The sequence below is a fragment of the Zonotrichia leucophrys genome, chromosome 2 (assembly GCF_028769735.1).
Source record: "Zonotrichia leucophrys gambelii isolate GWCS_2022_RI chromosome 2, RI_Zleu_2.0, whole genome shotgun sequence".
NCBI classification, from domain to species: Eukaryota; Metazoa; Chordata; class Aves; order Passeriformes; family Passerellidae; genus Zonotrichia; species Zonotrichia leucophrys.
In genome coordinates this window covers 53,365,490-53,390,816 of record NC_088171.1, presented here as the reverse complement: position 1 = coordinate 53,390,816, position 25,327 = coordinate 53,365,490, and the positions used below count along the sequence as shown (strand labels likewise).

The window sequence follows — 25,327 nt, the reverse complement described above, 5'->3', positions numbered from 1 at the left end:
GCGGGGCGGAGGAAGAGGAGGAGGGAGCGCGGCGGTGCTGCGGGGCGTATCAGCCGGTGCTGGACTATGGTGCGGCTCGGCGGGGGCTGACACGCCGGCAGCACGCCCGCCTTCCTCCCTGCCGGTTGACAGGCACGTGTGGGATGTGAGAGGCTGCCCTCGCCGGGGGAGCATGAGCTGTGCCCAGGCCGGCATTGTCCAGGTACGAGGGGCTGCTGCCGCCCGGCCCCGGGTGAGGGTGGTGGGGCGGGGGCGGGCGCTGTCGGCTCCCAGCGGAGAAGTGCGAGGCGGGATGGAGCTGGTAGCGGCCTCGGCTCCGGGAAAGGCCCTCCCCGGGGCTGGCGGGCTGCGGTGGCGGGTCGTGGGTGTGCGCTGTCACCGTGCCCGGCTGCGCCGTGCCGCCTTTGTGCCTCGGAGGTCCGTGCGGGATGGGAGCCCCGGCCGCGGCCGTGAGCGCTGCCCTGGGCGGGGGCGGCGAGCAGGGCTCGCTCTCCGGGGAGCTCCTTGGGCCCCGGTGGGATACGGGCTGAGCCGCCGGCCTGCCGGCTGAATTCCACTAGCGACCAGATAGTGTAGAATTATGATGAGCGACGTGCCGGCGGGGATTGACATCATTTGGGGATGTGGATGCGCGCAGGCGGTGATGTAGAGTCCCGTGCCGAATTTTTGGTGGTTATGTCCTTTCCTTGTAAAAGCAGAAGCCCCCAGTTTTGGTTCTTGGCTCCCTGACAATGCAGCAAAATTTAAAGCACGAACTGCTCCCCCCCCACCCCCCCGGTGCTCTGTTGCTGTAAGCCAATCTTGTGACTTCATATTTTGGTTATTACCTTGTGTTATTATGTAACTGCATTTTTTTGTTAGCAATTAAATAAAATAACTTATAAGTATGTTAAGAACATTGCCCTAGCCTGTAGCATTGTCAAATGCTGCGTTTCTCATTTTGCAGCCTGCATAGATAATGGGTTTGCATTGACACGGGCAGTACAATTCATTTTGTTCTCTATTGCATCGTTTCCCGTGTGTTTTTCTGTAGTTGCAGAAGAAAGTATTTGGATTGCGTTTAGATTTTTGCATCCTGCTGTTTGGAGCTGCAGTAGTGCTTTTTCTTTTTTTTTTTTTTCTTTTTTTTTTTTTTCTTTTAATATATATGCTGCACTCAGCAGAAGTGCGTAGTGAGACTGTACAACAGTCAGTCGGGCTGTGCTCCTGTCCCTGTGTTTACCAGCACCACTGCCGTGTTCTGAGGGGCACCTAGCCCTGTCTGAACTGGGCAGCAATTAGGGGCAGGGTGCTGCTGTGCCAGTGGTGGCACATAGCAGGTGGTCAGCTGTGCCTTTCTGATTAGTGCTCATGCGAGGATTGCAGTTATTACAGTAATTCATTTTGGCTTGGGGATTCATTTTGAAAATTTGGATTTTCCACTAAGAAGGGATTATCATTTCTCTGTGTAGTACGTGTGTTTTGTGAAGAAGTGGAGTACGGTATGTATCCTGGCTGCTCTCTCTGCTTCCCTTCTGTCTGTCTCTGAAGTGCACACCCAGTTTGGACAACACAGGTGCAATGTTGATTTTCATGCTGGAACCAGAACAAGATGTAAAAGGCAGCACACACTTAGTCAACCACACCACTCATCCTGTCATTGCAGTCTCAGTCTAGTACAGGGGAAAGGAGTGTGTGTTCTTACAGGGGAAATGTGGGGTCTGTTTACTTGTTTGTTTCAGGAGGGTGAGCAGGGAGTTGGGTCAGAACAAAGAGAGGTTGATGTCCAGCATTTGTGAGCAGCAGCAGCGTGCCAGTTAAGAGTGGGGGGCATGTTTTGTCACTCGTGTGATGCTATTGCTGATGTGTTTCTGACTTAATGTGACCTGAGCTTTGGACTCCTAAACTTTTAGTGTCAGTCAGCTTACTCATTTGAAACCAGAGCAGGCCAGAGCATGAACTGATCCACTCAAGTGATTTTATCAGGAACTGTCAATATCTGAACATGATGCTGATTAATTTGAAAGCAAACTGTGTAGACGTGCTCAGGACATCCTGAAGAATTAATTCCAAATCCATATGCTCAGTATTTTACGTGCATTCTAATAAACAATATGGTCCTTACTGTTTTCCAATAAATAACTGGCTAAGACTTGTTACTGAGGTGCATTTTTCAGTGGCTTTGTGTTTCATGTACATGGCATGCGATCTTGCATCCTTTGCCATTGTGAGATAATCCCTGTGAAGCTTCGTGAAGTTTTGCACGTGCTGTGTCAGATGCTAAGTAGCATTCATTCAAGGTAGTGCTAAATCCTTCTCCTTGTCTCCTTTTGAATAGTCTTCTTACAAACAATGCAGTGACTTGGAAAAATAGTGAGAGCGAAATCTAGCTTATTAGCTGCCTTTTGAAATACTGCAAAAGATATGGCCGTGGTACTGTGGGGAGGATTCAAGTTGTGAAAGTGATGGTGTTGGACAGTTGGTGTTGGGCCAGGAGCTGTTCTAATAAAGAGGATAGGTTACCTGTGTTTTAAAGCTCTTGGATCTGCCTTGTGGATACAGGGGATTAAGGTTTCCCCTGTGGTTTCACCTCTGCAAAGTGTTTGTAAAAAATACCCAGCAAAACAGCCTCCTCATTTCCATACCAGTTGCAAAGTTCAAACAGAAGGGCTTTTAGTAACTAAAAAAAGAAATTATTAGAAAAAATCTTTGTTTGTGATGATAGATTTTCCAGAGAATGTAACTTGTCCTCATTATGACTTTTGATCTTTCTGAATATCTCTATGGTCCTATGTCTTTCTCTATGTAGTTTCCTCCAAAGTTAGGAGTACCCACAAAGCCTGGCTTCAGCACATACACATCATAGTCCTTGTAGGCCTCTAGAGACAGGGAGGAGAACTCAAGCTTTAAGCAAGTGCCCTGGCTCACTGTCTCTCCTGTTCTGTAGACGGGGTGCTTGCCAGCCTAAGCCAAAATTAGGCATTTGTGAGCAGTGCCCCGCACAGTTCAGCTGGGTGTCCATATATACGTGTAGCTTACATGGGTGGATGATGCCTGCAGCTGCCACAGCTTCCCAGCAGGTACAGCTGTGAACCATCACGCCTCTGGGAGTCACCATCACCTCAGATGCTCCCTTGCCTCCAGTGGCACCTGTGCTGCCGGGAATGCTGCTGTGGCGTTGGCCGTGTCCCTCAGAGTGCTTGCAGCAGCTGGAGGATGATCCTGCCCATACGGGTTTGTGTATCTGCCTATTAGCAGGAAAGGGAATTGTGACGCCCCCTTTTCTTCAGGATGTCTGTTGTTTGTTTACACTCAGTGGCTTTCTCGGTTTTGGCAATAAGGAGATGAGTCAGTTTTGCTTCTGTTTAAGGCTTTTTTTACCCATTTCTCCAGTAACATTTCATGTGCTCTTGTGGTTCTGCAGTGGCTGAATGGCAAATACTGCAGGCATTTGGTTTAATTCCTTAGAAGTGTATTTCTATTGGTCTTAGATACAATGACCATTAATTCTAATAAAGCTTAAAACATACTAGATCTTATGTACTTACGTATTTGTCCTAAAACACAGCAATACTTTGTTTTCTAGTGGTAATCTCAGAAGGGTGGGGGTCGTGCAACTCAGAAAAAATAGAAGCAGCCAGTAGCAAAGGGCAAGATAAGATGCCCCCTACTTTAGTTGATTTTTTCCAGCTGAGATTTGAGGCCAGCAAGATGCTTAGAATTAATTAAGAAGAAATGGCAAGGTTCTTTGATGCAGGGAGCCCAGGGTCATTTTCCTTACAGTTAATGAATGGTGGCTAGGAAGGTATATAATGGGCTTGTGAGTCAGTCTTGGCCTTTTTTGGTCAGCTATGTCTGGCTAGGGTATCCTGTTGTTAGCTCTGAAGTAGGAAGTTTGGGTTCTTCAGGCAGGGCTCCTTAGGAGATGCTGGGACTGTCCCTTGGGAAGATGATGTACTCAATCTCAGATGTTTATGGAGAAAGGACCAGAAAGACTGGTCCAAACTACAGGTGAAATGGGCTGTTGTCCCGGGCAGCAGACTGCTGGGGGCAAGTGGCTGGCTGTGGGCTGCTTTTGATTTTGCAACAGGGAGGAGCTCGGTTGGAGCAGGGCAGCAGCTGAGCAGGGCTCCCTTGCTGCAGTACCTGTTGCAGCTCCCATTTGTCCTCTCCCTCCAGTGGCGGCAGCAGCAGCAACCACTGTCAGCTCTTCAGGACTCTCCCTCCCCAACTTTCCACTAATAATCTCACCCTCCTTTTCCATGAGTTCAAACAGCCTTAGCTTGATCCCAGCTCCTCATCCTTTAGTCCAGAACATTGCCTAGAATGCAGATAAACTGTGAGATGGCTTGGGAGCCGGGGAGGAGTGATAAGGCAAGCTGTTTCTCCGAGATCGTAAAACAGGGGGAAACCCCGGTGCTTGTGTTTGAAATCTCGAAGTCAGTGATCAGCTGTGTTCCCCAGGGAATCGCTGTGCTCCATTGTATTGGGAAGTTCTCTGAGGACGCAGCAGTGCAGGCAGCGTTCCCTTGCTGCAGAGCAGAAGGTCTGTGGGAGAGAGCGTGTGCACAGCAGTCAGGAAACCTATTATTGAGACCTAGGCTGAGGTTTCATTTTACGCATTTAGCAAAACAGGCTTGCTCTTTCACACTTTCCAGATATTTTTATATTTCTCTGCAGATGCTTGTAGAGCACCAACATTTGTTTGGTTTCAAGCCTGAATTAAAATTCCCAGCCAATGTCTGGAGGCAAAATCAAAAAGGCAAGTATTTCTCCCAGAATTAAAATCCATTTAAATTTGAGAGTTGTTAACCCATTAAATAGCAATGGAGTATAGAATATATCTTGGACTGAATCACTTGTGTTTAAAATGGAACATGCTCTAAAAATAAATGGTTAATTGCTTCAGTGTAGTCAATATGGAATTTAGAGATCACTGACGGAGTGATTTGTCATCCATCTCCATAGCAGGAGTCATCTGGGAAGTCTGTGATGTTGAGGGCATTTGTTTCTATTAGCACCTTTTAAAGTAGTTTTGTTAATGACCTCTTGAACACTAGGACTGAAATGTGTCATGTGGTAAAATTAATTTTTCCATTTCATAGGAAAATGTGTGCCATGTGCACCTTCAATTGCCAAATCAGGTTCCTCAGGTCCTGAAATGTGTGGTTCAGCAGGCCTGTCTGTTTTTTTTTTTTTTTAAAGGAAGCAGGAGCCTGCTGTATTTCTGCTGCCAACCAAATGCTTTCACACATCTCCGTGTAAAATTTAGGATGGCATCTCCTGCAAGCTGGAGAAGATCTGATGTTGTGCTACTCACTGTATACAGAGAGGAGGATTGGTTAGGAATAACTCTCTGAAACATGTGTAAGCAGAAGAGGTGGAGCAGGAAAAAGTCTGCTTTTCCCAAGGGTAGGAGGAGAGCAGTAGAGGGGGGGGAATTCTTGATAAGATGGTCAAACAAATCATTATTTACTGTGGTTGTATGGAGCAGGGATGGGTCAAGGAGCTTCTCTCTGGATCTTAGGAGTTGCCGTGACTTTTCTTCTTCCCCAAAACAAACTATCCTGCCAAAGTCTGTCTCTTTGGCAGCATGTACATTACATGTTGTGCAGAGTTTGCTAAGCTAGGTAAGAAGCCTTGAAGTTGGGAATAATCCAGATTTGCATGTGAACTGTATGCCTGTTATAAGGCTCTTCCTGAACTGTTTGAGCTGCAATCCTTCTAGCTGGATACGGTAGCTCAGGTGTGTGGGACTACCTGTCTGGGCATCTGGGCACTATTACAAGTGCTTGACAAACCACTGGGATGAATGTGATCATCCAATGTCCCCAGCCTGGGCAATTTGCTGCTTTTCTTTTGAAATCTGGGCCCCTTCAAGACTGATAGTGTCATTAAAGTAGGAGATACTGTCTTATTTCAAGGTCTTAATGCAGCCTCAGGAAAATTTAAATTTAGCATTCACATTTTAATGCAGAACATCTGTCAAGTATTGGGGTATTTGTCAGTGTTCTTTAATGATGTGTTAAAAAAAGTCATGTGAGAGACCCTAGAATTTTTAATTTAAAAAATATATACACTTTTCTTCAATGAGGTATGTTTCGTGTGCAACTGCATGGCTGCCTTAAGAAGACAAAGAAAATACCAGATTTACTCTCTGAAGCCTCATCTTGATTTAAATACCAAAGTTTAGTTGCCACATGCTTAGCCATGAAAAGTGGGGTGAGCAGATGAAATATTTAATCTTGGAGTCAGAACACGGGTTTCCAAGATGATGCTGTTTGAGACTCATGAAATGCCCAGCAGCCATTATATGGTCTCCTATCCTTGGTTACAGGCATGGGAAAGCTGTGTGGCAATAAGGAGTAAGGACTTTCCATGAACTCTTAGTTTGCCTAGTTTGACTGCACCATGCTCTCAAGTGGTAGCCAATGTGAGGCCATGATTCAGAAACATTACATACGTACCCTGAGTCACAGGCAAGCCATGATGCTGAGATAAAGTGTTATTGAGTTTGGTTTGAGCATTGAGAATGAGCAATGCTCCTTCTAAAGTTATTTGGAACTTTTCTTGATGAGAGACAGTGCTACAAGGCCTTTGGTGATTTTATTTATATATTTATTTATTTGTTTATTTATTTACAGAACTGAGTGTCATAGGGAAGCTAGCTGTGTCCTGTGCCAGCGTGAAGCACTGAAATTTCTTTCTCATTACTTGAGCAGCAGGCTAAAGCAGAAACAGCCACAGAAATCACTACCCAGACCAGGTATTAAGGACTAATCAGCCGAACTGTATTTTCCCCTCCATTTCTTAGGCTAGAAGATTATTTCAGTAGAGAAACACATGGTCCTGTGGTAGACCCCTTTCCAAGAGCGAACACTTTGGTGGTTTATAAGGGTCAGGGTACCTCACTTACCTTCCTTTTTGTTCCTTAATGTTCCTTAAGGATTTTGCTTTGTGTGTGAACAAAGTTCCCATTAAAGAATAAGATTTCTCACCTGGCTAAAGCCAGCAGTTCTTATCTTGGTCAGGAAACTGCATCCTGGTGTAGAACATTTCCCACTCTTGAAATTTGACTTTGCCTTATTCTTTCATGCTCCTCAGAACTGTAACTCTCAAAGAATTCTTGCTGCATGTATTCAAAGACTTCCTCTCTGCACATGTGTTTTCAGTCTCTTTGATAGTCTGTTCTCCCCCTTCTATCTTCCCCTTGCTCAAGAACCAAGTGATTGCAAAGTACTGTTCTTTGCAATGCAGTTTGCTGCACAGATAGCATTGGTCATGCAATTTCATGTTTCAGATAATCAAAACATGTTTAATAACTCAGACTAATTCTCCAAACCCAATAACATGATGTAGGCTAAAACCTTAGTATGTGTATTTGAGCAATTATGTTAGGGCATTTAATTAAAAGCATGTATCACCTAATTGTATGTCTCTGAGTCCTTAAATATTGCTGTCTTTTGCGTGGTGCTGAGAGGGCATTTGCTTATCATGAAGTGCTTAGGGCAATTTACAAATTAGGTTTTACTGTTGCTGGGCAGGGAATGAAAAGGTTTTGGGATGTGGGAACAAAATCACAAGCAGGAAATGCAGCAAAACTGTAGCAAATGTGTGGTGAAGTGTTCTGGGTGCCTCTGTGTGTTCAGCTTGCCAGTTGAGTTATTGAGGTTTGTGTAGAGGTGGAGCCTACAGTGGGTGGAAGAGGACAGTGTCTTCTAGAAAAGGAATCTAAGGAGCAGCTGCTTGACTTGCTTGTTGGAGCCACATGGTAATTTTTTGACATGTGGGCTGTATTGGCTTATCCATCTTCGAAGATCATCAGAAGCCCAGGGAAGTTGCTGCAATACTTCTAGAAAGGGGCAGGCTGCCCTCATGCCTCCTTTCCCGACCCACCCTGTCTGCAAAGGTGACTTTCTGAAGTTTGGAATAGAGGTAGTGGCTCAGGCCAGGCTCCCTGCAGGATTTTTTCAACCTTGCACCATCACTATCTTTCAAAAAACCCCTAAAAAATGTCTAAGGCTCTGGGTGGAAATGAGTAGCAACTTCCCAAAAGATAGTAGAGAAAGAAGTTGCTTGATTACAGCAAAAGGATGATGTAGGGCTGTGGGGGAGAGGTTGTATGTTTAAACCTCTGTTTGGAGTGGGAATATAAATGTTTCTGGTAGAGCCTCTGCTTCTGTAAAATATTTTAGTTGCCTAGTTCTTATAAGGATGATTTGCTAATGGTTATAAAATGTGGATTTCGTGCATATGTGTATGTATTATTTGTTGGGAAGAGGTTTGTTCTCCAAGTTAAATATATGCCTGGTTTGACCTATTTTTTCCCAACCTAGTTCTGCCAGCACTGCGTGTGCACGCGTGATGTTCCTGCTGAGGGAGTCCCGCTGACCTTAGAGAGACAAGGCACCTTAGGAAAGCTGGTGTGTAAGTGGTGGCAGTGCTAGTAGGCTCAGGGTTTGCATGAGATGGGCTGTCAAGCTGGCTCAGCAAGGGCAAGATGAGAAATAGGGTGTTTGAAGAGGTGTCTGATTTAACACCGAATTATCTGGCAGCTCGGCAAGGGTCGTGAATAATATGCTTGGCTGACTTGTGACCTTGTCACAGTAGGTCTGAGGTGGACAGGAGATCAGTCTACTTGATGGCCTTCTAATAACTCACTGAAAACCCAGGTCATCTGCTTTAGCTACCTGGACCAAAAAGGATATAAATGCAGCGTTGCTAATCCAAATAATCCTTGTGGGACCACGAGAGGGGGCATCCACATGCTGAAATGAAAAGTGATAACAGGGCCTTAAGCAAATGAAGATCTAAGCTCTTAAGTGTACACGGCATAGCTTGAGCTTACTAGCTTATGTCCAGGACACTACAGCCATGTTTCAGGCAGTGCTGCACCAGAAAGAGAGGCATGACACATTATCTTGAGTTGGCTGCATGAGACTGGTTTATGTGCAGGGCTCTGCTGTCCCCAGGACTTTTATTCCCCATGTAATGAAGGCAAAAGCAGCTTGCTGCATCTCTGCCCCCTCAGTGTCATTGTGCCCTGGATGAAGTGCAAAACTGGTTAACAGTGCCTGAAGGGAGGCAGGTCCTCAAAAACAGCAACTCAGAACTGGTGTGTTGGGTAAGGCGTGGTGTTCAGGGAGGAGCTGTCCTCCCCAGGCAGGGTGTTACTATTTCTCTTGTACCTGATTTAGATCTAGGACCTAGATCTGTGACTTTCCAGGAATGTGTCCTAACAGGCAGGGAGCTTCTCTTAAGTGTGTATGGGATGTGCTTTACATGCATCTGGCCAAAGTTGTTGTGTTCTACATGGAACATCTGAAGATTCATTGAGCCAGAGAGCATGAGGGAGCATAATTCTGCTTTAATGGGTAGAGGGGGAGTTTGTGTGTGCCTTTGGCAAGAGCCGGTTCTGGTGTTTTATATGCAGAGTAGCACGTGGGTTGTCAAGCCTGGTGTTTCTGCGATGCTCAGGAGCAGAACACGGGGTTCCTGAATCCTCTTATGCTGAGAGCAGGACTGAGTAGCAGTGAGTATCATTTTCAACTTCAATGACTGAATTTTGCGTAAGCCCCATTCTTTTGATCTGGCCCAGAATATCTATGTTCAGTCTTAGTCTTCTGAACTGTTTTTATTCATGCCTCAGTGATGCATCCAGTGGGAATTTGCATGTTCATTTGGCTTGTTTTATGCAACAGTTTCTTCAGCGGAATCCTGGTAGCTAATGGTGAATATGAAAGCTTTCAAATACGAATTCCCATGTAACAGGATACTGGTGTAATTCAGTCAGAGCTTTGATAAGCTGCATATCATATGTGATAACCTCAGAGGACCTTGGATCAGAGCCTAGAAAGTTGTTGGGCTCACCTCTAAATTTGAGTGAGAAGATGGAGAGATTACTGAGAAATGCTTTCCAGGTGCCCCACTCAGCCAAACCATTGTCGTTCCATAACCACTTTCCTTGATTCTCTTTTCATGGATTCTGATAGATGGTAGAGTGAGAGGGAGACTTTGTAGCTGCAGAGGTCTCAGTTGGACTTCATGCCAATTCTCATTAGAGGAACATAATTAAAACTGCAGTTCATGAATAAAATAAGTTTGCTCCCTCTAGGAGCTTTTGAGGGATTTTTTTTGTTTTCTTGTTTCCCCACACACATGTTTTTTAAAGGAAGCAGGAGGTAAAAAACTTTTTCAGCCTAAGTCAGCAGGCAAATACTGCATCTGCTGGAGGTAGCAAGTCTTCTGCATAATGAACCAATTTTATGTAATTGCTGTGGAGGAAAAAAAATCCTGTTTTAGAGCAGAGAGGGCTGGCACTGAGAAGACTGTTTCAGAGACTGCTAACCAATTCTGATGTTCCTCCTCTTGCTGTAGTTCACATCCCTGCAGTGCTGTCCTGCTGGGCTTGCCCAGCTTCAGGTGTGGTTCGGGAGCTTGGACCAGCCCTTGGCAGCCCTGCTGAATGCTGAGTCACAGGGAAGAGATGGAGATACAAATAGTACTCAGATCTGTGCAGCACTGTTGCATTATTTGCTGGAAACTAGAGACCCCCACAAATCACAAGCAAGTCATGAGTTGTTGATCAAGGTTGTTGAAATAATTACAATTCGCATTTTCAGATAGATAGCTGCTTGAGTAAAGAGCTGAATTTGTGAGCTACCATGAAGCTACTTACCAAGCCTCTTAAACCACCTCCATCCCCCCAAAACTCCATGTATTTTTATTTGCAGGTATTTTTGGGGAATATATGTCATTTATGTGTAGACATTGCATCACCCTTGTTTTGATGACTCTTTTCTTTGCAGTCTCTCACTCCCAGTGAAGACAGGTGACCTGGCAGGAGCAAATCCAATACACTGTGAACATGCAGTATAATTATCTTCTGGAAGTAGTTCTGGAGCATGCATGTGTGGGAGGAGGGGAGGCATATTAAGTAGTGAAGCTGCATGAAAATTTGCCAGTGGAACAGTTTTCTGTCAAAAAAAATGCTGTTTTAAACAGAATCAAAATGTTCCTCATGAGAATGTGTTTGTACTGCAGCTGGCAACTGTTCAGAGGATCTGGAGCCCTGCAGCCTTGTTTAATGATCAGATCCAGTTGGGAGAGATCAGACATGGAGGTGTGGCAAGGTGGTGGTTGTTGTTATGTTTCAGCTGTAAAGAAAACTTCAGAATGCTTCGATTTCCCACAGTGCAGAGAATAAGACTTGACCTACTCTGCCATTTCTTTATACAGCCCTTTCTTAAAAATTATCTCCCATCTCCAGTGCACATCATTAAAGTGCTGTACTGTTGTATTTACTTCATGGAAGCCTGGGGCCCATGTCTCAGCTTATGCCAAGTTCGTTTAAGTCACTGATCTTGCACTAGGGATGCATTTGGCCCATGAGGTCTTAAAATAACTGTGGAAATATTCACTGCATATTTATGTGGGACAGAGACCACACAGATTTCTCAGTTTGCAGTTTTCTAACGCATGTGCACTGGAAAACAAAAACACATCAGTGAGGGAGGCCTGTCCCCCAAACATACAGAGTTGCTTTTTGGCTTGACAAGATCACCTTGAACAGGATCCCTGCTCCCTTTTCTGAATTCATATTTCCCAGATTAGATTAAAATGTTATGCTAGTGAGTTTCTCTTTTCTTTCCTCCTGACACTGCTGGGAGCAACTTTTTTTCTTCTCATTATCTCAACTTCCTTCCACCTCACAAACACATTTTTTATGGCTGTTTGAGCCTGTGTTTGGGCTTTCAAGCATCTGGTGCAAACTAAGTATAGTGCTACTGTTTGGCCCCTCCTGTTTTAGTGGTATTGGGACTTTATATTTTTGTTCGCAAAATGGCCTGTATTTTGACACAGTGGGGTTGTGTTAGGATATAGCAAAGGCAAACTCTCACCAGATTGTTTGAAAGTGGTCCTCACCAAGGAGACAAATTTTGTCTTCCCACCTTGACTTCACTTCTCTTGTGGAAGTCAAACTAGTCACTAGTGCAATGGACAGAAAAATGATGGCTTCAATTAAAGTCTTAGACTTTTGTGGTGATTTGTCTTATTTCTTCAAAGACCTTCACACTTTGCCTTCTGGACTGCTCTGGTATGTTGAAGACTATCCTCCAGCTGTTTAGTCTGGCAAAACACGAATGTGGAAAATGCATTTCTTTAGTGTGGCAGTGCATTTGTTTGACAGTTGAAGTTTCTTGTTCAGAAGAAGCTGCTCAACAACAGCAGTTTGTCATCTCCTAAGATGAAGAAAGAGACAGTTAATGGATGTTTTTAATATCCTGAGATTATTTCTGATTCTGTTTAGTTAACAAATTCCTTGTGCGTGTTTGCTAGCCCTTGCCTTGTGTCCTGTGTGTACAATTACCTCTCAGTCTCTCCCTGGCCTGGCACCTCTTCTGCTGGATGGTGGATTGGAGGGTATCTCTGCTGTGCCCCTGATTTCCCAGTCAAGGTACTCACATAGCAGGAGGCAGAATTAATCTTGCAGTGCTCTATTAGCTGGACAGACCTTGGAGGTGTCAAACTTTTAGTCTGTTGACAGATGAAGCAAAGGCAAATTAGAGGCTTTCTCACTGTGCTTAGTCTTTTTCTAGGCTGAGTACAGATAGCCAAGTATACATGTAGAAAAAAAAATTTTGAAACGTTCTTTCTGTTTCCTTAGAGGTGTTCTGCTGTCCATGGATAAAAATGGGAATCTTTCAGAGATCCTTGTCATGCTCTGCCACAAATACTTAGCTATTTTCAGTGTATTGACCCAAAATTTTCAGGTACTAAATGCTCTTCTAGCAGGGATGTAATCTCCCACAGGAATGTTATGTCAAATCTGCCATCCAATTATCTATGTAACCTGCATTCTTCAGGCCTCACAGTTGTTTGGGGCTTTTTTCTTTTTTAGTTAATGTTTTTATTTCTTAAAGGGAATTTTCTATATTTCAGTCTGTGCCCATTGCCTCTGGTCCTATCACTGGTCACCACTGAGAAGAGCCTTGCTCAGTCTGCCTCACTCCATTCCACCAGCCATTTGTGCACATTGATTAGATCCCCTTTGAGCCTTTTCTTCTCCAGGCTAAATAATCCCAGTGCATCTTTCTGCTTCTCTAGCCACTCTTTTCTGCATGTTAGTCATTCCCTTGGGTGAGGACATGCATTTGTGTGCCTGCATGGAGAGCTGTGTCAGGGAAGTGACCCGGGTTAGAAGTAACCAGTTATTTTATGCTGTGTGCTTTTAACCCAGAGTGAGGTCTGCTTGGCTGTTCCACGAAGGCTTATGGCAATGCAAGCAAACACTAGCAACGATTGGGAATAAGAAGTGGAAGGAAGGCAAGGTGTTTCTCCTTGTGGAAGCATCAGTTTTTACTGACTTAAAGTGTTTGTGACAGTCGTCACCTGGGTGGACTGTGAACAGATGTGAAGGCCTAAGGGGAAAAATCTTTGGTCTAGACTTACTAAGGCAATGAGATGGTGTTTTGCAGGGATTTTTGTCACCTGCGAGAAAAAAACATTTTTCTGTATGATTTCTTTAACCTTACCCCAACCAATTGCTGCTCAGAAACTTTAACTGCTTGAATTTCTTTGGATTTAGTACCTTACAACAGAGATCTGCTCCATGAAATATCCTCTGCATTCCTTTGAACCTATCTGTACCTCTATTGTATTTGAAAATGAATTTCACAGCTCAACTAGCTGTTGCATTAAGAATCGCTTCCTTTAGGATGTTGTGAAACTGATTCCTACTGCTTCCTCTCCCCTCCCCTCCCTGCCCCTACCCGTGTGTGAACCTCATATCTTCCCTCAACTGTCTTTTATTCTTCCCTGAACTGTCTCTTAATCTTCTCCTCTGCCTTCATCTTTGGTACCTGTATGCCATCCTGCTCCTGATTTGTCACCATTATACTGTGCACTCTATTTTTTGGATATTCCTTTTGCATTAAATCCCATACTAATTGTCTTCTAACTCCAACCCCCTAATGCACAGCTTTGCATCTTTTGTTATAGCTCTGGGTATCTTGTGTGGTCCTGTTCCACTGCCATCTCACTTGGATACAATCCAGTTTCTCATATGTGACCCCTTTCTCTCCTTCGTCTCCTCCTACTACAATATTTTGGTCAGGGGCTTAGTTGTAGTATTTTATTTATTTATTTATTTTAATTAGACCAAATTTACCTCTGTTCTTGCTATGTAATGCTAACATTACATTACTATGGAATGTAGTTTTCTGCTTGTCTTTTGACAAAAATCTTTCTCCATGGTTTGGTCATTTTTCTCCTTTTGTACGGTAATCTCAACGTCATCAGCTTTCTACAAGCTAAAACTGCTGCGAGGGCATTTTTCTCCTCTGCTTCATTGTATTTGAATCCCAGGTCAATTTTTTTTTTTGTCTATTGATCTTATTTTTATCTCTGTGGATTTGCTTATTCTTATAATAATGCTTATTCTTAACTACACGTTCTTGTGCCCTCTGCCTCTTCTTTTGCTAGATAATTAACATGACAGAAGTACTTTGTTTTTGCAACAAAGTCTGGCAACTCACTTCAAGCTCATTGAGCAGTGGTAGGAGACTGCCTGAGTACTTTGTTACTTTCTTCCTTCAGATCCTTCCCTTTGCTACTACAAAATGTCCATTGCAAGAATAGCTGTGAACCACTGCTGTGTTCATCTTATCTCTATGATAATAATCCCTATGTTTTAGGGGTTTGGGTGTACAGACCCTGGATGATTCACTGCTCAGTGCTATACCTTGTATTTCACAGAATTGTGTCTCATAGTTGTCATTTGTGAGACAGTTGCTTCTGATGTTTCTGACATTTTTGACTTTGCCTTATTGGTAGATGAAAAATTAAGTCTTTGAAGATGCAGAAGACCTCAGTGAGTTCTGCTCATGCACAATTTCATGCATGATTTTCATGCACAATTTGTTTATTGGGATCATTATGGCTCTTAGAAGGTACTAGGGATTCCTGTTCATTTTGGTGGGTGTTCTGGGGATCTTTCTCCCATTGCTGGTTACATATATCTCACCTTACTTCACCTGTCTAGAATTGAGCCCTTTTGTGCCAATGGAATAACTTGAGTTCTTTGTAGTGGGTAGAAGGGCTTAGGATGAACCATTCTCTATTTTAAGATAGGTTGTAATTTCCTATGTCTCTCTCTCAAGGAAACCTCAATGCAAATTTAAGCAAAACAGCTAGATCTGGATGATGTAAATCTCACCTCACATCTACTACAGGGTTGTTTGTGTCAATACAAGACTGGAATTTCTGGTCAGTATTTCTGGTGGTAGTTCATATTGTCATTTCCTTGAAGTGTATGTTGCTCAAATAATTTGTGTCTGTCTCCCTGGAGAGTTTAGTTTTGCTTTAACGGAGGGGCTGAATGTCATTATGTTCAGTGGAAGGTGTCACAAGCAATAATGATTGATTCATAATCACCTGCACAAAACTAGGTACAGCAATGGTAATTGCATATCCAGACAATAATTCTGCCTATAAGTGTTGAAAACTCAGATGTTGGACTTCCTGTCAATGGAGGAGTTTTCTAGGCTTTTGATGTGGAGACTTTCTCCTATGAAATCAGGTGCTTACAGGGTTCAAGACTTTCAGTGTGTGTAGATTGGAGTTGTACTGCTGGAAAGCTGAAATTTTTTTCCTTGACCCTGTGACTACAGATACTGCAAACATTAGGAAAAGCCTTGGTTTTTATTAAATTCCCAAAAGTGCTGCTCTCACTATAAGGTGGTAGGATTTGGGGGTCTTTCTGCCCAGTTGCAAAAAAACTCTGCAAGTCTGAGGTAGCAAGAAATGACAGGGATTTTTTACATTGATTTGAGGTGGTTTTGACTTAGCTATGCTTCACTTTTTTTCTTATATTCTCCTAAGCCTTGTTATATGGCCTTTCAGATGTTGTTTATTTTACAAACATGAATTTTACTCACTTAGAAAAATCCTTTCATCTTCTCTGGGGGTTAATCAAGGGAGAAACTTTCTACCCCATGAAAGCAGGGTGAGACTGTCTCTATTCTGAAATATTAAATAATCAAAGGGAAATAATACTCTCTGATGATACCTCAGGGAACATTTAATTAAGGAAATGAAATTGCATTAAGAGTGACCTATTGTGGACTGCCAAAAAGCCAACAGATGAGGGAGACATTTGTTAGCAATGTGTGCCCATTGGTAGGAGCTTGTGCAGTGTACCAAGCCCCTTGTGAGATGTGAAGCACAACAAAGTGTCTGAAAGCAGTGTGTAACTATCTGATTGATGGAGGTCAGCTCTGCAGGAGGCACATCGAGTATGTGAGGTGACTCCTTGCTTCTGGGAATTGGGACTGGTTGAGCCATGTGGCCACTTGTGTTTCTGCTGCTTCATACTAAAGAGTGGCCTGTAGTTCAGAGATAGCACTTCCAACCTTCACTGGCTAAAAGGGAGCATGGCATCAGCTGTGCCAGCCTCCTGTGGAATTGTACCTGGAGCATAGTGGGGTAGTTTGTGAGGCTTAAGCAGGTTTGTGTTGCTTTAAATGAATGTGGTTAATTTTTCATGCGTGCTGGGCGCAAGCAGTTTGGCACTGGCTGAACCCTGGAGATGGAAGGGCAGTGAACTCACTGGGGGAGGTCAACTGAAGGGTGGAGATATATGTGGGATGGCAAATTTTAAGGAAGCAGCAGAAGGTCTGTTTCTTGGGCCAGGTCTAGCAGAGGCATGAAAAGAAGTGGCTCACTTCTTCCCTTGGTGTGACCAGGGTTTGTAGAGCTCAGAGCTGTGCATTGGGAAGACTGCATCCATATTCTGCTCTTGCCTCTACAGATGAGAATTGTCTCTGGACTTGCAGATGAGGATTGAATTGGGAAACTGGAAATAGCAAATGAACTGAGGAGGAGGGAACACAGGGAGTTTAACACTTGATCCTTTACTCCCCTAGGCAATGCTTTTGAAATACATTTGACTCATGGGGTCTTGAACAAACCAGGGACTGACATTTAACAAGTAAAGGCTGCAAGGATGGGTCTGATGTCTGTAATAACACATGTGATTTTGTAAGTCAGCAGTCATCCCTCTGCCAGGGCTGAGTGGTTTCTCCTTTGCCCTGTGCACTGCTTGAATCCCCAGAGGTCTCTCTCAGCCTGCTCTCTGGCAATTACAGAGGCATTCCCTTGCTCTCACCATTAGCGTAATGGCTTGTGAGAACATCACTTATCCCTTTGCTCTTGAGTGACTACTGCTTCCATAATCTCTTTTGCATTAAACTAATGGATCACTTGTGTATGCAATTTTTCTCCCCCTCCTCATATGGTGAGGAGAGTACCTGTCATTGCTTTTACTCCATTTGTCATTTATTGCAGATGAAAATACAAAAGGAATTTGACAAGAAATTGGAGCAACTGTCATATCTTGTTGTGTCTTACTAAAAGTATGCAAATAATAGAAAGTGCCAGCTGAAAAAAGAAGCACATTGCCATATTCAATTGTTCCATTGCTGTGTGTAGTTCTTCAGTTGCAAGAAAGCAGATTCTCATCACAAGCAGTGATTTTGCCTGTTTTGGTTTTTTTTCATTTATCAGTTAGAAGTGATGTTTAAAGTAGCTTCTTGATAAAATGGAGTAGTGACCATTTCCAAGCCATCCCTTATGGAAGAGGAAGAAAAATTTTGCTTACAGATACAGTACCTCTCCCACTGTCTTTTACCCCAAAGTAGCAGCAATTTTAAAGAGCTGCTTATTTTTCATTGCATTTACAATATCACACCTTTTCTGCTCTCTTAATTGGAAGGAAGTTTTTCATAATGTCTAATCTGGCTTTTGCTATGCTGTGATCAGTCCCACACATGTGGCCACAAGAAAAAAATATTCCTTCTTCACAGAAGCATCTTAAATACTGAATGGTGTCACCTGCACTGTTCTTCCCACTCCGTCATCCATCTTTTTTCCACATTTTTGCTAGCTAGTCCCAGTTATGTGTTTATCATTTTGGGTTGTGTTTTGCTGAATTTTGCTGTTTCCTGTGGCTCTTTGGACCTGCTCCAGTTGGCTCATTTGTTCCTTCAAATGCAGCACCCAGGCAAGGATGTAGTACTGCAGCTGAAGCTCTGCTGCTGCTCAGTAGAGTGGAAGGACAAGACCATGTGTTCTGTGGGGCACAGTCGTGTTTATGTGCTCCAGCCTGCACATTTTGTGTTTGCCTTGTGCTCAATGGCTTGGCTCTGACTCCTGTTCAGATTGTCATCCCCTCTTACCAATGGATTCTCTCTGAGTACTCTTACCTGGTGAGCTGGTTTTGGCAGGGATGGAGTTAATTTTTTTCATAGTAGCTGATGTGGGGCTGTATTTTGGATTTGTGGTGAAAAGAGAGGTGATAATGCAGAGATGTTTCTGTTACTGCCGGGCAGGTCCTGCACAGCCTCAAGGCCTTTTCTGCTTCTTGTACCACCCCTGCCATGAGGATGCTGGATGTGCCTGAGGAGTTGGAATGGGACACAACCAGGACAGCTGACCCAACTGAGCACAGGAATATCCCATACTGTATGGCATCATGCTCAGCATGTAAAGATGGGGAAAGAAGAAAGAAAGGGTAGACTTTTCGGTGTCATGGCATTTGTCTTCCCTAGTAACTGTTCTGCCTGAGGAGGCAGGCCCTGCTCTCCTGGAGATGGTTGAACACCAGCATGCCCATGGGAAACAGTGAATTAATTTCTGTGCTCTGCTTGTGAATGCAGCTTCTGCTTTCTCTGTTAAACTTGTCTTTATTTCAACCCATGAGTGTTCCAGCTTTTAGTCTTCTGACTCTCTCCCTCATCCCACTGAGGGGGGAGGAAGGAGACAAGTGGCTGCTCAGGGCTTGCACAGTGGGGCTAAATCAGAACACCTGACTCCAAGTTCTCCTTACTGTATTTATGCAGTGTGTACAGCTGTGTATCTTTCCTGGTTTTTCCAATATTTTCACTTTGCCCCGATAATAGTGGATTTGAATCCTGTCCTTCACACTTCTGGTCTTTCTTTATTCCGTTTGGTCTACAGATTTAATAAGTTGATTCTTTCTTGTCATCCACTTAGAGATGTAGCAGGACTAGCTCATGGAATTCATCCAGGTCTGCACCAATCAGTCGTGTAGAGCCGATAATAACTGCTGAGTCCAGCCTGAATGAACTTTATCTAGATCATGTTTTCCAAATGTTTAAAAAATAAAAAATGTGAAAGTATATAAAAAACTTCAAATTTGGTCAAAATATAAAGAAGTTATGCTTTTTCTTGAGCCCCAAAACTGTTACTTTGCTGGAGAAGAAAATTAAATTAGTTTGAGGTGTTTTTTTCCTGATGAATCTGTTTCTTGTTACTTTCTTTAACCAGTATCTTGATGCTGGTTTTGGATTTGTCCCACTCCAAGAACTCTTGGAGTAGTCTCATCAGAGTAAATGCCTGCAAGAGGGATTGTAGTTCAGACTTACTCTTCTTTGTCTAGACTTTGCAGCCTCTGAGGCAGGCTGCATAAATTCTATGTCAAGGGAATAAAAAAAATCAGTTATGTGGTTTTTTCCTCTCCCTGGGGACTATTGCAAGATCCAGAAAGTTAATAAACTGGCCAGGTGCACAGTGTGCCAGCTGGTCCTAGGGTCTGTGCAGCAGTTGCCAGCTAGAAGGAGTATTTGTTATTGTTACCTAGAATATTTTATGTATTATTTAGATTGTACCCAAGTAGAAGAAACACCCCAGATGAACAGGATTTCCTTTTTCCCTAATACCTCATGTGTTTGTAGCCAAATAACAGGATCACTGGAGGTCATCTATTCCAACCTTCCTGCCTAGGCAGGGTCCCCTAGAGCATGTTAGTCTGGATTGTGTCCATACAGCTGTTGGGTATCTCCAGGGAAGGAGACTCCACAACTCCACTGGGCAAACTGTTCCAGCGCTCAGTCACTCCCACAGTGAAGTTGTTACTCGTGTTCAGATGGAATTTCCTGTGCATCAGTTTCTGCCCATTGTCTCTTGCCCTGTTGCTTGGCCAGAAGTGTCTGGCCCCATTCTCTTGGCACTCTCCCTTCAGATACTTACAGACATTGATAAGTTCCCCTCACAGTTGTCTCTTCTCAGGGCTGAACAAGCTCAGCTTCCTTGACCTGTCCGCAAAAGTGAAGGAGCCCTTCCTCAAAAGCATGAGATAGAAAGAAAGAAAATGGAATCTGATATACAGCATAAACTTTGATTGATTCATGATGTGGTGAAAATGAAATTAATATAGATTTATGGTCTGTTTTTTCCATATTGTGTGTCTGGGGGAAAAAATCTTTAGGGATGAGAAGTCTAGGTAACTGTTTATAGTGAGAAAGTAGATGTGTGAGAAAGAAACAGGATTTAAACTGTAGCATCTCAGATGCTTTTCAGGGCTTCAGCCCATCCCAGTCAAGGTGAATGTTAGATTCCAGCTGTTTTCAGAGGGCAGAAGCAGTGTAAGATATTAATCCATTGTCAAGGTGTATTTTTTAAAAGACTATTTGCTGAATCTATGAACCTTAAAATTTATTCTCATCTAAAATATACTTTATTTACTGATTGTCATTCCATCTAAAGATGTTATTTACTAAAAGTTATTTTATCCCTGTGTAGTTGTGGAAGGCTTTTACCAGTCCTCTTCCCTGTTTTATACAGTGCAACTTCACTGGTGTATTCCATTTGTTTCTTGCTGGCTCTCTGAAAATAGCATTACATGCCTCACAACTTGATTTGTCAGATATGGGGCAGATTTTCTGCCTGCAGGCTAACACAAAGTATAGAAGTGTTGATTAAATATCTAGTTTTGTGAAAAGCACCTTGAAATACCTTTTGTAAGAAAAGGTATAAGAAAACATGTGATGCTCTTAAGATTTTAGAGGAGGATGTCCTGTGTGGACATATAGCAGCGTGAGTTCCAGGCATTTTTATATCTGAAATGTTTTTCTCAGACAATTCCTTTGGACTGATAGATCTGTTAACTTGTTTACAGCAAGTTTTCCTTGCTGTAAAACTTTCATCAAGAGTTTGGGTTTTTTTGTTTTTTTTTCTTTTCCTAGAGTCCGTCAGCTTGGGGAAGAAGACATGTTTGTTCATATTTTTAGTGCTTATTGCCCCTTCTTTCACAGCAAATGGCTGGTTGAATTTTAAATTTGTAGTCTTACTTTGTAGTCAGAATGCGTTTTTAGAATATCAAAATCATTTTTCTCACATGTTATAAGATCTGCAAATCTTCAGTGCTTGGTGCAGTGCCATCAAGTGTGGAGAACTTATAATTTAGAGATGCAGTATATCTTGCATAAAATATAATAGATATTAATAATATTAATAATAATACTAATATCTAGTATTAACTCATGAAGGCATTGCTCTTCATAATGGGTCTTTGAACATTAATTTATATGTTTCCTTATTCTGACATTTTATTATCAGTAATTCAAATAGTTTCATGAGTCAGGCAGACTTTGTCTCTGATCTGGCCAAGATTTAGACATAGCTTTAATTTTAAAGCAGGATGACTGTGCACACTGATTAGAGAAATTCTGCTTGAAATTTGTTAGAATGGACTAAAGAGAGTTTGTGTCAATTGGGTTTTGCTCAGGGAACCTGAATGTTTAGGATTTGGTTACTGGGAGGATTTAAGATGCTTCATAACCTTAACGTAATTGACTGGTGATTTTTAGTTATAACTTCTCCTTCTTTTCATTTAAAGAGTACAGGAAAAATAAGAATTGGAGTTTTAAAGTGTAGGGAAATGAATACAAGATTTTTTTATCTACCATTCATTTTAAAAAGATGTCTCGATGATTTTTTTAGTTACTTCTTTTTTAGAATGAACTTCAGTTCCTTAATCTCTTCTAGGTCTTTAACTGACTGTGTATATGTATGACATGAATCATTGATCAATTTATCTTATTAAAACACATGCATTTTATGCAGCTTTTGCAGTTACTAGTTTTTTCCTTTCTTCTGTACTTCTTGAAATTACTTGACTTGGAAAAATTCTTAGCAAAGTTTTTTTGGTATCTAGATAGTTTAACAATGAATCCAGGATTTTGCATATACGCTGTTCAACACTTTGAAGCCCTGAGCTAGGCAGGTTCTGAGGACATCGTTAAAAGCAGGGGCATCTCAGAAAGCATTGTGTGAATTATTAGTTAATGCTGATGGTTGAAAAGTGACCTCGATTTTTGTCACTTCTCTTGTTAGGTTTGCTAATATTTCAAAACATTTGGTTTTTCAAGGAAGGATTTCTCCTCCTTGCCATCTCTTCCTCTTTTCTTGAGTCTGCAGTGGGGATGCGAGGCTGGATTTGACATGATCTCCATGGCAGCACACATTAGTTTCCATGGCAACACATTTCACAAACAGCTCTACAACTTTACTACAGTGTCAAACAAAAGGAGAAGCCCGACTGTTGGAGCAGGCTGTGATCAAGGTTAAAATTAAAAAGAGGGGGAAGGGAGGAAACACTGGAAGAGGTTGGGTGAGATAATGACTTCGTCCAATTTGTCCGTTTAGAGCTTTTGCTCCAGGGTAGGCACGTCATTTAAAATAACCCCCTAAATTCTCCAGTCTATAATTACCCTGCTATCCAGCTGCATTCCTGCACATGAGTAGGTAAGGGATGGGCTGTCACAAGTCTTTTGTCCCAAGATACTTCTTTAGCCTGGTTTCAGGAGGAAATGAGGCTTACAGATTAACAATCCTCTGATCCAGTTGTGTCTTTGTCTCTCTTCCATTGGTACCTCATATATGGCTTTTGACCCCATTGATCAGCTTATTTGAATCTGACAGAGGGGTCAAAGTTGAGGAGGTAATTAAGTTCCTCTAGGTGTTGTGACAAGCTGCTCCCTGGAAGGAGGCTCTGTGCACTGAGAATTGGAGAATTACAGGCATCTCAGCTAGATGGATATAATAAACATTCTTTTGATGGTATGAAGTCAGGAACATGTTTAAGCACAAGTTAAGTGACTCTTTTTTTCACGAGATGCTTTTCTAAACCTCGGAGACAGGATACTATCAGAGGCTGATTCTCTTATGAACAGTTAAGGTCACTTTTCTTTCAAGGTAACAGCACTGGGAAGGCATGAGGGAAAATATGGAAGGACTGCACGGTGTGAAGCAGATTGCAGTTGTACTTTTATTTTAGACTGAATATAATTAATTTTTCAGGTTTACACAATTCAGGCAATAGGCTTGAAATGTGAAAATAGAAGCTTAAGTTGGGTGTCAGAGGAGTTGTACTAAGAGGGTCTGGGAGTGTGGGCAAGGAAATCTGGTATGCTCAGGAATCTGCTCCATTGTTTGGGCTGTGCACATCTCCCCTTTTTGAGAGATGCACTTCCATGTGCATGGGAGCAATTGCTTTTGTGTCATTGGAAAGGTGGTGGAGTTTTAGTAGAATCTATTTCTGAGCTGTGTTAGTGATGATTTTTTAAAAAAAGAAAAGAATGCAAAAGTAGCTTAAAATAATCATCAATTTATATTGATCCTGGTTTAGAAATTCAATGCTGCCACATTATTCTTGTCACTTCAGTGGCTCTAACTTAGTGTGGTGTGCTATCATGCACGTGAGCTTTTATGGGAAGATGGAGTTTTTAATTTAAAAACATTATAGAGGTGGCTATAGAGGACCAAATGCAGGAGGGAATTCATAAGTATTAAAGATATCTTTTGATTAAAAGAAATATACACTGATTTATACATATTATTACATATTGCTGTGGAAGGCAATAGGTGGAAGGCAGTGTTAATCTGGGGAGCTTCCAGGGTAGAGGCAGGTTCTGGAGACATGGTTTCAGGCTGGGGACATTGCCCCAGTTGAAGAGTAAGATTCAGCTCCAGCAAGTCCTAGAAGGCTAGATCTTTTAATACATTACTGTTCAAAGTTGGCTCAGCCACTGCTGACCTCTGCTTACCAAACAAAATATTCAAGTATTTTTCTTTCAGAAGGAAAGGAAAACAGTTGTCTCACAGAATTGGGTTTTTTCTGCTGACTCTTGGAAATTATCCTGATGGATAATTTGGTCTGTTGAGCAGACTTGAATGAAATTGTCAAAGATGTGCATAGTAATGACTTATTGCCTACTTTTCCATTTTAGCTGATTCTATTGTTTTAAAAAGAGAATTTTTTAAGGATCTTGTTTTCCATAAATCTCTGCAGAATCTAGTTCTTAGGGGTCTTTGTGATATGAAAGTTTTAGTCCTTTGAAGCTTCTGGTGAAACAAAAATGCATGCAAAGACTGCCCACATTAAAAGGCTTGCTTACAGCACTGTTAGCTGTATAACCAGCCTATGCTATACTTCTGTTTTTGATTAAAAGTAATGCTTGTGATGAACTGCTAACCTTCTAAAGTACCAATATTGATTTTTTTTTCCAGTAGCTCATGTGCCATCTCAAAACATTTGGGGTGTTGATTGGAAAATTCAGACAATCTTATTTAACACCCTTTCGTGATGTTTTTATTGCGCCCTGCTTAGACATTCCAGGGGGCTTAGTCCTTTTTACACTGAACCCAGAGGATCCATCTTTGGTTGATTTCTTCTTAGTTTTCAGGCTCCTCCCTGTCCTTAAGGTTTGCCATACCCAGTCAGTGCTTCTCAAGCTTTGATTAGATGTGCAGTGGTGGTCAAGGCCACCCATCTGTCTAAAGCGCCTTCGCTGCTTTCCTGTCCCGGTGAAGAACAGCTTCTCCAGTTGTTGTCTTCCATGCTTCTAAGCCCCTATTCAGAGACCTCTGATGCAGGCAAGGTTCAGCAAGGCTGGACAGCCTAGGCTCACATCTGGTGTTTTTTGGTATGTTTGACCAGGAGGGGATGGATGTGGAAGGTTTGCCAGTATTACAATTTCAATAAATCCTCCCAATAAGTACCTTCCTGTAGACTGGTAATGTATTTCTTTCCTCTGGTTTTCTTTGGAGTGTTAAAATTGCAATGTGGGCTCACTGCTGAAAAGAACTACCAACATATCCATCTAAATGAAAACTGTGGGTCTTGTTATAAAAATAAACTTGTTTCATTGAGCTTTCATGTATCAGGAGATTTGCAGATGTAAAAATGCAATATGAAGGGAATGGATTTTGAATAATTCCTTAATCTGGTTTTCAGTGGTCAGGTTGTTCAGCTGCATTTTTTGTCTTCTCCCTAATCACTTTCATATTAAAGATTAATTGCATATCATAGAGAATCCTTGATTAGGCCAATGAAAAGTGAGAGCATAGATCTGTTCATTAGAAGCAGCGTGACGAATAATAATGAGCAACTGCAGGCTTCCTTGTCTGGCTTACAGCAGACACATAGAGGACATGTATTTCTGTGATGCTCCATTTGCTGTTATTAAACAAAAATAATTTACAGTTT

General features: G+C 42.4%; 1 protein-coding gene across 7 annotated transcripts in view; it reads left to right on the top strand.

The window, feature by feature from the left end:
* Positions 1-25,327, top strand: part of HECW1 (HECT, C2 and WW domain containing E3 ubiquitin protein ligase 1) — a 252,223-nt gene continuing 226,896 nt past the window's right edge. For 4 of the 7 annotated variants that reach the window (XM_064705015.1, XM_064705013.1, XM_064705011.1 and 1 more), the window contains exon 1: positions 1-202. In XM_064705015.1, coding sequence (XP_064561085.1) covers positions 173-202 — 30 coding nt within the window. In that variant the 5' untranslated portion in view covers positions 1-172. The remainder of the gene's footprint in view (positions 203-25,327) is intronic. The other 3 variants (XM_064705012.1, XM_064705009.1, XM_064705010.1) reach the window with 2 other exon arrangements.